Source organism: Acanthochromis polyacanthus, chromosome 4 (genome assembly GCF_021347895.1).
Source record: "Acanthochromis polyacanthus isolate Apoly-LR-REF ecotype Palm Island chromosome 4, KAUST_Apoly_ChrSc, whole genome shotgun sequence".
Taxonomy (NCBI): domain Eukaryota; kingdom Metazoa; phylum Chordata; class Actinopteri; family Pomacentridae; genus Acanthochromis; species Acanthochromis polyacanthus.
This window is the reverse complement of record NC_067116.1, coordinates 33550342-33563942: the sequence shown is the minus strand read 5'-3', so window position 1 is coordinate 33563942 and position 13601 is coordinate 33550342. Positions and strand designations below refer to the sequence as shown.

Below are 13601 nucleotides of genomic sequence, written 5' to 3'. Positions count from 1 at the left end.
TCAACTGTTAGTTTCAAGTCTCACTCAATACTCCACGAAGTTTGTTTAGTTAATTCAGGTCCCATTTACATGATAAAGCAGGGAATGCTTTAGGGTGGGGGTACCATGCAAATGAAAGCTCTTATGGGCACACACTGTGTCCTCAAGTTTTCAGTATGGTCCACTCCTCGCTCATAACATCCAGTTTCAAAAGGCCAAGATGGCAACAGCCAAATGCCAATCTTGAGAACAGTACTCCATAAACTAATGGGTGATGCCAAGATGGCTAGGTCTGTCGTTTCTATACAGTGTACAGCATTAATTTAGTAGTATTTGTTGTAACTTAACACCTCATCTGCAGAGATAATTTGTTGCCAATACTGCATATATGCCAGTGTCTTGACTGATTGTGCTAATATTTTGACAACATTTGATCTTGTTTGAGACAAAACCAGTCAAAATTTGTGAAATTATTACTTTACCACATTCCTTCAATGTCAATTATGCACAGGGGTATTACTGTACTGGGGTTCTGTGTGCCTCTGTGACTTTTTGACATTAGCAACGGGTCACCAAAACCCAACACTTTAAATTCTACACATACTGGCTTTATTAAACAAAACTCACGGTTTTGTGAAGTTTTCTTTTTCAGCTGTTAGTTTAGCTATTAATGACTGCTACAACGCAGCTGTCCTTTATTAGATTCTTTTTGAAATTCATATTAATATCTTCCAATATTTATTCATATTACCTACCAAAACATTAGATTTTTCTTGGTTACAATTCCCATTGTTGTTTGACACAGGCTATTACACATAATGCAGGGTTCAACATGCTAATTTAGTGAGAACTTGCTTACATCTCTGTGCATGTGAAAGGTGAGTGAACCTGTTTGTTGTGTTTGTTGAACAGTCCCTTCTCCCCGGCCAGACAACTCCTTCCATGACAGCAGAGGTCAGAGTCGGGGCTCCGGCTTGTCTGGGGACGGCAGCAGTTTGTCAAATCACTCCAAACGTCAGCCTGCCTTTGACCCCTGGTAATTATATCTTCTAACAACCAAAAATACTTCATTTTGTCTAACACTGTCTGTTGCTGCTGTCGGGACAATTTACCGTCAGATTTAATCTCACGCTGGTCACACGCGTAGTGGTTGAAATTGTCTCGTCTTGTTGGAATGTTTTTTTTAGCTGGGACATCATCTCAGTACTCTTTGATTTATTTTCAGGACTGGCCCAGATACTGTAGTCTTGAATGCCTCTGAGCCATCCAAAGAAAAGGAGAAACAGGGTTTCTTCAGAGCAATAAAGAAGAAAAAGAAAAAATCACAACTGGTGAGTTGTCTGTAAAGTGCGTCTGAGGACAGAAGCCATTTTTGGATGCAATGTTTCCTGAAAATAGCCTTTAATGTCAGTATCTTGTTTGTTAAGTTGTCTGTCTATACACTGTATGGCTTCCTCCGCTTTTCAAATGTTGTGCCTTTTTGACACCTTTGTTGTTGTTGTCGTTGTTGCCGTGTGCACCATGTTTACCTGTGCCACCAGTCATGTGCCTCTATATTACAGATGCAAGTCCCTGAAGGAAGGCCTCCTGTCATCAAGAAATGTCTTTTCCCTCTGTTTAGCCCAAAGAATAACATAAAGCATAGTTCCTCTGTGAGAGTCCTCCCTGTAGTGTCTTCTCCCATGGTACACGCTGTTTTACACTATTGTACTCACCCACCTCCTCCACGTCACCCATCTAACATCGCATGCATTAACAACATTGATCCACGCTGTTTTATTGTGCCATTCTACGCCTGGTTTTCTTTGAGAATTTACAATGATGGTGAATTGTGTTTGATAAAGAATTGCTAACATAAACCAGCCAGATCCATCTCCACGGGTGCAGTTTCATCATAAAGCAACATCTACAAATAGGCAAAAAAAAAATGCTCCTATTTGGAACCATTACATTACAGATAATGGCTTTGACCCCCGGAAAATTCAGCTTAATGAAAATGAAGTCAGTTAAACGGATGGATCTGACTGGTTATTTTGCGTTTGGCTCATCTGATTTCAATGATTTCCGCCACAGCCCTAACAGCATGTCTCTGGTTATGAGCTGAGAACGAACGAGAGCGCTCAGGCTTTAGTTAATCACATGAGATTTTAGGAGTTGCTTTCAAATGAAGCTTCATTACCTACCAGAAGCATTTCATCAACTTCTCTAAATGAATTTAAACTCAAGACTTTATTACAGAGCAGAGATCAGCACAGAAATAGCTGCTAAATATGAAAGCCGCCACATTCTGACCTTTAGTTAAACTGACTACCGCCTCTGTGGCAGCAATGGTTCAGCATGAAACAGGTGTTTGAGACTCTTTCTTCCCTTCGCATTTCTATTTATATGTGACAGTTTGTTCAGATTCTTGAGGGAGGGTGGGGGGTTACTGCTGATGACAGAGCACAAATAAATGCAATCTGGCCAGGAGGAATCAGACAGTCAGACTCAGAGCTGCTGGAAAACTGTGTTTACTGCCTGAAGAGGAGAAAATACGAAACCTTCACATTTAAAGCGCATCATTTATCCATCAGAAGCAAATGGAGCTGTCTCTTTTCTTCCTCAGATCAGAAAATGCTCAGGGTTTGACTCCAGATGCATGTCATGTTTTTTTTTTTTTTTTTAGTTTTAAGATTTCACTGCACTTGAGACCAATCAATTATCAATGTGGGAGATAAATGGACACATGTAAAGGCCAACACGAAACACACTGGTCTGTTTGCTGAAGCACATTATGAGGTTTTGTTAAACTGATACAAGCCTGGATAAATGTGTAGTTTATTTGACCTCAGAGAAAACATTTAAGCAAATTCTCTGTGTTTCTTGTTGTCCTTATCATTGTGCTCAACTGCGTTGGTTTAAAAGTGAGATGAATTACACCTATGTGCTCTGTGTGACAGGCTCCTAATGAAGGTGTGGACTCAGTCATCCAGAAGTCCTCCAGGTCCTCGAGTCACCAGAGCAGCCGACACAGGTCTCGTGACAAGAGCAGAGATCGAGACCAAGACCGGGACCGAGACAGGGACAAGGACTGGCCGCCAGAGAAACTGTCCGATTCGCACTCTCCAGTGAGTATTTTCTTGTTTAGAAATGTTTCGTTTAAAGACCTCCCATTAGTGAAAATTGGGTGTATTTTTTTACCTTATTAACATGTTCCTAATGTGCTTTTTAAATGCTGGAAGACGCATCATGAGCTAAACAAGCAGGCAATGCTCTTTCTGTGGATTTCCATCTGTTAAGTTGTGTCTAAAGAATCTGTGCGGCTTCTCCACTTGAAAGAACTGATCCATCTACTCAGAGTTTTTGACTGAATTCCACTAAATGGCCAAACAACATTTCCTTTTTCTTCTTTATTTGTAAGCTCAGCAGTTTAGTTTGACAGTTTCATTTGTTCCATCAGTTTCACTTGTCAGAGCAGTCAGTGTTAGCCATTAGCATTAGCCATCAGGCATCAGGTGAAAAACCTTTAAGGAAAATACAGAAAGAAGATTATTTAAAATGCTGCACATACTGTGTATGCTAAGGCAAATAACTATTACACTTTTATACATGGGAAACACCATTCAAGTGTCTTATTTTCCCTTAAATTTACATTAAATGCAAATGAAGTTACCCACTGCTGTCATATTTTTTGTACCTCCACATCTTATAATGAATAGATTTTACTGCATTTTAATATTTTTGGGTATTTTTTGGTATTTGTTTTAACATTAGTGTTTTATGATCATATATATTTAAACCAATATCAAATACCCCACCTTCCAACTATGAATCTCCTAATGAGCTTCTTTAAAGCACAGATTTAGACTTCTTCATGTGGAATAAACATAACGAACGAATCCAGTCAACTTGCAGGGTAACTGTATCATTATTCTTCCTCAGAATCAGTTTTCTGTTAAAGTGCATGGCTGAAAATAGTTTTACAGTGTTCTAGCAGAGTCACAGATGAGCTGGTGTGCTCGAGCTGCAGAAAAATTTATATAGCACATTGAAAACAACAGCCTGTGAGCTAAAGTACTTTCCAGGAAGGCAAAAATGAATTCTTTTCACAGAAAAACTTCAAAATATGTAACACTGATACACAGAAAGGAGTTTTTAGGGGTTAAATCATCGACCTGAGAAGACCGTTACATACATCAATTGTTTGCAACGTGTCTTTCAGAGTCAGCCACTGAAGTCACTGCGCAAACTCCTGCACCTCTCATCCTCGTCCTCCAACCAGAACCCTCCCTCTGATATGCGCTACCAGCCGCTGCCTAACTCAGCCTCTGCTCAAGGTGGTTTCACTGAGAGCCGAGGTCACTCAGGGGTCAGCACGCCCCAGCTCAAGAGCCGACAGGCAGCCTACCCACTGCCCGGACAGCTGGAGTCCGGCTGGCACTCGTCTGCCCTGGGCCGCCCCGAGGGCAACCCCTACCCCGAGCAAATGAGCATCAAGGGAGGCCAGAACGGGCACGGCTTCGGACGCCCGTCCAGATCTCGTATGCCAAACCTCAACGACCTGAAAGAGACGGCGCTGTGATCTCCATCAGCCTGCAGCTCTCATAACCACTTCAGACTCCTCCTTATTCCCCTCTGATGCTCCTCCTGCTCCCTTGTATAACAGTACACCTGCTCAACACACACACACACATCTATACACACACACACACACACACACACATAGACACACACAGATACCAAACCTTCAGTTTTACACACTGCTTGCAAACAGGCCAAAAGCCTTTTTATGTCTTAATTTTTTTTAAAGCTTCCATGTTTGATAGACTTTATATTATTACTTATGTAATTCTGATTATAATTTGTATTATAAAGTAAATATATTACAAATTAAATATATATAAATGGATAGATAAAGTGTAGATTTTAAGTGTAAGTATTTTGGTTTCTATTAAATATAGAAATATAGTACATTTTACTGCGTAGTATTTCCTTAAGACTATTCTAAGGCATTCTAAACAAAGTTTTATCAGTTGTTACAATAGAGATTGGTAATGTCAGTAACTTGTGTTCATCTCACCCAGGATTGTAACTCTCTGTCCAAGCTGTCTTGCCTTTGGATGTGCCGTCAGACGGGTTACAGATGCTCAAATGTGCAACTGCGCAGTCTTGTTCTTAAATTATAGCTGTAGTAAGGGCAGTTTCTCTGAGTTGGCGCTGACAATCTGAAAGCTTAGACCTGATCGCTCTGTTTTTTTTTAAGGATATTTAGGTTTTTATGTCTTTATGAAGTGCAGCCATTTTAGAAACTATGGTGCCATAAACTAACAGAAATCCTAACCAACATCGCCCTCTGCGGGAGATCATGAAGCACTGCATTCACTGTCTGCTGACTGAGATTGTCGAGCACTGACATGTAGGCACTGACTATAAACCATCATTTCATATTATAAACCGATATTATATGATTAAAACTGTGGTTAATCTTTTCAAATAGAGCAAACCGTATTAAAAAGTATTACCAAAATGTTTATCTCTGTAAAAGTGTCATAATAACACACCCTTATAGATGAAATATATAGTAGTACAAACTTGATGCTTTGCACTGCTTTAAGCAAAGGATCCAGTTATTAGCAAGGATATGTGAAGTTTATACTTGTGTTTCTCTCTGATAACTTCCCTCACTACCAGGATCCAATGAAGGCAGTCTGTTGCTTCACTTCCAAGTGGTTTTACTTGTTTAAGCGGTTAAAGACATACACCCAAAACACTATATAAAGTTTAACTGCTGTAAAAAAAATATTTATAAGATATGAGTAGTGTTTTTTTGTCCACAGTCAATGTTAGAAGGTTATTTTTTACAGCAGCTAGAGGAACCTAAAAGCCATTCTGGGTGTAATGGTGCAGTGACTTCCAACTTTTTTGTGTGTAATGTCCTCCCACAGCCCTCTGAAGCACGATTTTATCCTTCCATTTATATTAAAGTAGTTTTCATACAGTTAAACTGAAATTTTTCATATTTACATTCATAGTGCTGCCGCTTAAGAGTGAAACCAGTTGAACATTTCAATGATTTCTTTTTTTTAGCTAACTGTTTTAGCCATCTATTGAACACTTTTAGCAATTTCAACTACTTAGTCATTACCTTTAGCTAACGTTTATACATTTATACGCTAATTTGGCTGTTCAACCTGTTTATACATAACTTTTAGCAGTTTTTTTCTACTTTTAGCTGTTTCATTGTTTTATTTATTACTTCTGGCTCCTTCTACGACGTATCCATTACCTACATTTTTCAACCATTTTTTTCTCTACGCACAGCCTTTTCATTGTGTTATTTATTACTTTGGCTGGTTCCAGCACTTACCCATTAATTTTAGCTAACTGTTTTACTAATTTATTTCATGCTTTTAGCTATTTTTTACAACCATTTTTGTTTGCTTTTAGCTTTTTACTTGTTTTATTTTTCATTGTTTGGCTGTTTCTGCTGCTTTTCATTACTTTTAGCTCACACTTTTAGCTTTTTTTTCATACTTTTAGCTAAAATTGTAACCATTCCTTTCTACTTTCAGCTAAATTTTCAACTATTTCTTTCTACGTTAGCTAGTCATTGTTTTATTTATTACTTCTAGCTCCTTCTACGACGTATCCATTACTTTCAAGTAAATTAGTTACATTTTTCAACCATTTTTTTCTCTACTTATAGTTTTTAGTTCTGTTATTTATTACTTTGGCTGGTTCTACCACTTACCCATTACTTTTAGCTAGCTGTTTTACTGATTTATGTTATAGTTTTAGCTAATTTTTGTCTGCTTTTAGCTTTTTACTTGTTTTATTTTGTATTTGGCTGTTTCTGCTGCTTTCCATTACTTTTAGCTCACACTTTTAGTCTTTTTTCATACTTTTAGCTAAAATTTCCAACCATTTCTTTCTACTTTTAGCTGTTTCATTGTTTTTTTTTTCATTACTTTCTGCTGTTTCAGCTGTTTCCCCAGGACTTTCAGCTCATTGTTTCAACCCTTTATCAATTTCTCTTTGCTTTTTCACCTTTCCTTACTTACATTTATGCTAGCTAGCTATGTTAACTGTCCATTTCATTTAGTTTTTTTCACTATATGTCTATAGTTTAGCTAATTATCCCACCGTTTCATCACTACCAATAACTTGCTCACCCTTTTCTGCTAGCTAACTTCCTGCAAAAGGCATAATTTTACAGTAAACTATTATTTTTCCAGCTGACTTTAATCAAATTTAATGTGTTTTTTCAAATTATCTCGGCTACAGCCTTTCCATGTGCACCTACTGAAGCATCCCTCAGGCTACACCTGGTTGGGAATCACTGCTCTACTGTATTCTTAACCGCTTTCTCACACTGAACCACTTGGAATGAGCTTTTAAGGAACCTTAAAGTGGAAACACGGCGGGGGCAGAATCTGTACTGTAACATTGTGTTCTGTTGGAAATAAAGTGCCATGAGAGTAGCTTGGCAGAACTAAATCCTAACCTTTTTTTAATGTTGCACTTTGAAGAGACTGTGTGGCTCAGCAATATTGCTCCGACTCTGTAAATTCTTCCTCACTTCATGTTCATCACGTGTGAAGACTGACACTCTGCAGTAACACACTGAGTCCAGACATGACCGTATCGTATTGTGTGTTGTGCATCTGTAAGGACTGTGCACACTCTGTACTTGACACAATACATTTCTCTCTTTGGATTTTCGTTTCGCTGAAGGAGCACCGTGTATTATATTAATACTGATGTGTGACTACTTGTTTGGTAATATTTATAACAGAAGATGTTTATCAGCTGTTTAAATGAAATCAAGTATTAAGTTTGTGCTTTTATTACAGACACAAATTAGTAGCATAGTCAGTGTTTATCTGCTTTTTTTTCCAACAAGAGCATTTACATGAGAACATAAACCCACAGATGAATGCTTAACAATTTTAAAATATTCATGTTTACATATGTACCAGTAAATCTCAAATAAAACAAGCTCATTTGATTTGATCTGGAGATTCTTTTCTTATTTCTGGACTCAGATTTAAAGAAAGTTTATGAATAACTCATCAAATATTCTTTTTTTCTCTTCAGATTGTATTTTACGCTGGAATGCATCAAGGAAGGTGTCTAATTCTGTATTTACATTGTAGCACAACAGACTTTTAAGACAGACAAATTGTGTATGAAGTGACAGAAAAATGTGCTTCGAGCCTCACCGACAACAGACAGACATGTTCAAGGAATGAAGGTTGAATCAAAGTAACATTATGGATCTTTCAGTGCTGAACCAGTGTTCCCCTTTTGGCAAGTGGCAGGTTGGCAGGGGAAGGATGGACGGTGAGGAGAGAGCAGGCAGAGTGCACTTCAGGTACACTTGTTCATGCACATCAGCAGCTCCATCCGAATGGCGATGCGGGTGTGCCATCCCAGCGGCAGCAGTCGGATGTAACGGGCCACTATGGGAGGACGGAGCAGGTTTTGTACCGTGGACGAACGATCAGAGTTCCCATAGAAGACCTACAGAGAAAGGCATGTAAAGATATTACTGGAATATTTAATTGTCTAAATTTTTACTCTTCAAGTGTGCAAATGATCCAGAGAAACCCTGCAACCTCAAACAAGTTTTTCTGTATGCGAATCCTACTTTGTTCTAAAGACGGCACTAAATATGTGAAAATATACTAAAAAGTCCCTAAACTATCATATCACCTTTTTGGAGAAATATATTTTAGTGAAATACAGTAAAACTAACAAATGTGTTGGATCAACTCAGCAACAAGAAAATACAAAAATAAAAAAAAATTAACTGAAATATTCTTTTGACTGAGAAGCTGTTAAACAGAATCAGTTCAAGGAATTAAAAGTACTCAGCTTTCTTTCTGTTATACTCGTTACCTTTAATAGATGTTAGTTTGAAATTATGGAGTCCTAACGTGTCTGATATTGAAAACATAAATTTCACATCATTAAATATATAATCATGTCAATAAGATGCACACAATACATAAATTAGCTTATTAAGTAATTAAATTAATTAGGATAACTCAACATAATGTTGCAAATTGTGTGTTTTGTCATTCTACCTTGTGTAAAAAAATAAATGTTTATTTAATAGCTTCATAAAAAATACTTTTATTTAATAGTAGGTGTGCTTTTTTTTAGTATTTAATATGTTTATGTATTTTAGATATAGATAAGATTAAATGTATTCATTTTTACTTAACACTATATATTTTTTAGTATTTAATATATTTATTTAAAGATTTTTTTAAATATCTGATCTTATATCATTGTTGTCTTTAATTTAATTTACTTTCATTTAAAAAATAAATTCCAATAACCTTAGTTACCCAATGGCATGTTTGTTTCAATATTTTTGTGATTTGTCTTTTTTCACAGCTACTGGTTTACATATATTATTTATTTTGTTCATATATTTGTATGTGTTTTCCAAATAGCTTTTTTTTTTCCAGTTTATTGTTATATTTTTGAGTAATCATATTGAAAACTTTGTGTCCTAACAATAAATCATCTTTGTAAATGGTTGCCGGGGAAAATATATCTACATAATCAGTTTGATTTTTGCACGCTCAATATTATTATACTCATATTTTATTCTTTAGCAGATAATAGGCTGTTTACTTTAAGTTTTAAAGACATAACAGAGAGAACATGCGTAAAAATAATCCTGAACAGCTTTAGTTCGAGGTCAGTAAGCTGTGCAGTCAGTAGAAGGTTTTTGAGGTACGGTAAATTACATATGGTGATGTGTGTCTTATTGATAAAGCCAGGAGGACTCACATGTTAATATATTAACTGAGAAATATGTTGTATAGCTACCCTGTTGTTTCCTGTCTGGTCCTTGTAGTAGATCCAGTTGAGGGTTTCCACAGAGCGGTACTGGATGCTGTATTTGGTGATCCACTCATCAGCATCACAGCGGCCCTGAGTGAGGATACCGGACACGACGCCCACCTCCTTCAGGTCGATCTGCAGCCACTGGTACTGGTCATTGAACTTGGACAGCCAAGCACACCTAACAAAAATACACATACCCTTTCTTTTCTTTCTCTTTGCAGAATGTGCAGTATGTGTCATGAGCCGCAGGTGGGTTGTTATGACTCACCCAAAGCCCTGGTTGTTAAGGCGAGCTTTGTTGGGGATCCATGAGGAGTACCAGCTGGTGTACTGGTCCTGATTGGAACAGCTGATCTGGTCTGAAGTCACAGATCCAGATTCAAAGCCCAGAGCACTGTGGTAGGGGCATTCTGAGGAGGACAGTGTGACATTTATTATGTTTTTCAAAGACACTTGCAGATTGATATGCTGTTTTTCACCTTGCTAACACGACCAGATTAGGCTTTTTATATGCTGGAAGACACATCATGACTGGAATAAGTAGTCAGAACCATGGCCGAGTGTTTCTGCCTTGAAACTGCCTGTCTTGATGACAGTCTTTAAAACACAGATTCAGACCTCTAAGGTTTCATACGCCACAAACATAAAGAACCAATCCTGTAAACTTGCAAGGTGAAACTTTTTGAATCATTATCTTCTTCAGAATCTAGTTCAGGCTCATGTAGCTGAAGTACTCCAGTAATATAACAACTTGCCATTGTGTAGTGGAGCAGCATAGAGCCTTTTTCAAAGAGGAAGGGATTATTCAGCTGAAAACCTTTCTAAATGTGTTACCCTGATATACAGAAATAACTTTTTAGAGGTTAAATCAAACACCACAGAGGGACTTAGCAGCTAATTTGACCTTGGCTATAAAACCTGGACACTTACTTTGTGCACTGACATTAAAATTGATCAGTAGCGATTTCACAGCATTTAAATTGTGTTTCAACTTTGATCTCTAGCAGGGCCAAGCTTTCCTGCTGGTGCTCATCGAGCTTACAGTGAGATTTGACACTCGGAAGGCTTGCGTGATCAGGCGGAAGAAGACGATCGGGGCATCATCTGATCTTCACTTCCTTGCCCAGTGTCATGCTATTAGGTGAAGGGCACGCCCTATTTTGGGCTCCCTAATCTGCTCATCACATTCCTGCACAGGTAATGAGATTATCTAAACAGCATTTGCCTTTCCAGGCCTCTTCTTCACAGTTGTTCATTTCTAAACACTGAGCTGTTGGTGCAGGCCTCTCTCATCTAACAGCAAGAAGTTAGATGAAAAATCTTAAGATCAAAGAGATGGGGATTTTGCTCAGCTGCAAATGTGCCCCGGCTGAGGAAAAATTAGGCTTAGTTCATCATAAAATCCCTCTAGGGTTGCTCATCTAACCCTTGAAAATACACATTTGCAAAGTTTTTCGCATGAAAATAATCTCGTCCCATCTTAGCACTATTCTGCTATGCTACAAAATGGCAAGTTATAATTTTGGGGTGACTCTGCTACATATGTGTGAACTGAAAACAGATTCTGTGGAAGAATAACGGTGCAGAAAGTCCAGCTCTGCAAGCTGACAGGATTAGTTCTTTAAGTTTCTGGCATGCAAAACCCCAAAAGTCTGAATCTGTGTTTCTGAGACTGTTGTGAAAATGCTCAGCCATGGTGTACGCTGCTTTTTTCACTCATTACCTGTCTTCCAGCACATAAAAACACCATATGGGCCTGTTAACAGGATACAAAAAGCCTTGATTTTCACAACAGAGGGTATACAGAGTGAGTCCAGGTCAGGTGGAATCCTCACCTGGCATGCAGGTCAGTGGGTGACCCTGAGGTGGTGGCGTTGGAGGCGGTGAGGTCGGCAGGACAGCTGGTATGACAGCAGGGCTGCGTGTCGGTGATTCAGCAGATTCGCAATCACAGGTGCAGGCTTTGATGTTACTCGTCCACGTCTCGATCACCTGCTGGTCCTCCTCCTGCAGCTCCTCCTCCTGGACGACCACCTCCTCCTCCTGAACAACACATACAGGGGGGTAGTGAATCCAAGGTTGCTCTCAGAATTAGCTAAGATCATTTTCTTTATGGTGCTTGTCTTACCTCCTGTGAGTGAACAGTGAGCACTGCTACAGCACATCAACAGATGCATGAAACGTAAAAGCAGATGGTGGAATAAAACGTGCAGGCTGAGACCAGATTTCACAGGAAAAAGAAGACATTCAAAGAGGAAATGAACTAAAAGTAACCTGTGAGAGATAAACCTCTGATGATTTTTTTGCAGATGTGAGCATGAAATCAACAAATGTGTCTAATTTGAAGATGATTATATGTAAGCAGAGGAGGAAGCTTGCTGCAGAAATAGGAAATTCACAACACTTAAGTGCTTATTAGCCTCTAAAAAAATGAAACATAGCAGTCTCATTTTATTGCAACAACTTTTCAGTGCACTACTTTCATTGGTATATTCCCTACTTATGCACTCCTCAGTGTGATTACACAAAGATGCAATAATTTAGCCAGAACGGTGAGTACAGTCGTTGATTTTTAAGACAGATTCCTGTCATATTTTCCCTGTTGCAGGTGCACAGTGACTTACCCTGAGATAGAAGCAGGAGGAGCAGCACAGCAGCACGACGAGTAGTGACCTCCATCTTCCTCCTCAGCTGTGCTGGAATGAGGAGCGTGTGATACCCAACTCTAGTAGATAGGATTATTGTAATCCACGGGCCCACGATGGCCTTGTCTAATACTCCTTATTGGCCCTTAGACACCTCCCTTAGGCTGCTCCATTTTACTGCAACTGTACTAAATACCAGCAGCTCATAAATCAGCAGTCAGTGTCACTCTTGATGGCAGCAGTTTATGTAAAAGTGCAGTCCGAGATTGTCTTCTTTAAAAGCATTTTAAGTTCAGTGATAGAAGTACTCAGATCCTTTACTTAAGTAAATTACCAGTACAGTTGTATGAAAATACCACATTTCAAGTAGAAGTGCTGTTGGAAAATTGCTGCTGAAGTAAAGGTGCATACCACCAGCAGCTGAATGTTGCTAAAGTATTAACATTAAAGTATTGGTTTTGGTTCCTTCGACTGACATATTACTCCGCCAAGGAGGTGCAGCCTGGGCTGAGTTATGTGGCGATCTGCGTTGGTTTGCCGTCTGTTTGTCTGTCTGTTAGCAACATCACTCAAAAAGGGATTGACAGATTTGGATGAAATTTTCAGGGAAGGTCAGAAATGACACAAGGACCACCTGATTAGATTTTGGCAGTGATGCTGCTTATAGTCTGGATCCTCAGATTTGCTAAAGATTTCTGTATTATTGCGAGATAGCAGCACAGCGTCACTGTAACTATGACAACAAGTGAACACTACGTCAGCCGAGTGCAGATGATCACATGATTGCGATCCTGCTACAAATCCACTGCTGACTTATCAGGACTTATCCATCCGGAAGGATACAAGAAACAACTGATTAAATTGTGGGGGTGTTTCCGAGTCCAACAATTCCCGCCACCCACTATATATTTAGGTCACGTGATTCAAATGTAGTTCTGCATTAAGATTTAGATTGTTATTCGTGAAGCATCAGTATGTGAGCAGCATGTTACTGTTTAGCTGTTGCTGGTTTGAAATACTTTAGATCCAGTTTTACATACAGGGACAGCAGATAAATGTGAAGGATCGTCACATGACTAATGTCAGAGAAGGAAAGTTAGATCCACATATACAAATCTGTTTTACTCTGATCTT

General features: G+C 38.7%; 2 protein-coding genes across 2 annotated transcripts in view; one reads left to right on the top strand and one right to left on the bottom strand.

Moving 5' to 3' along the window:
- LOC110955347 (cyclin-dependent kinase-like 5) overlaps window positions 1–7971 on the top strand; it is a 50685-nt gene extending 42714 nt beyond the window's left edge. Inside the window, 5 exon segments of the mRNA XM_051947672.1 lie at window positions 892–1015; window positions 1205–1310; window positions 1542–1664; window positions 2919–3086; window positions 4181–7971. Coding sequence (XP_051803632.1) covers window positions 892–1015; window positions 1205–1310; window positions 1542–1664; window positions 2919–3086; window positions 4181–4540 — 881 coding nt within the window. The 3' untranslated portion in view covers window positions 4541–7971.
- LOC110955349 (retinoschisin) lies at window positions 7782–12531 on the bottom strand. Its single transcript, XM_022200297.2, has 6 exons — window positions 12447–12531; window positions 11951–11976; window positions 11658–11865; window positions 10091–10232; window positions 9805–10000; window positions 7782–8481 (listed from the first exon to the last, which is right to left on the bottom strand). The coding sequence occupies exons 1-6, from the start codon at window positions 12499–12501 to the stop codon at window positions 8329–8331; spliced, it is 780 nt and encodes a 259-aa protein (XP_022055989.1). The 5' UTR covers window positions 12502–12531; the 3' UTR covers window positions 7782–8328.
- Window positions 12532–13601: the final 1070 nt, after the last annotated feature.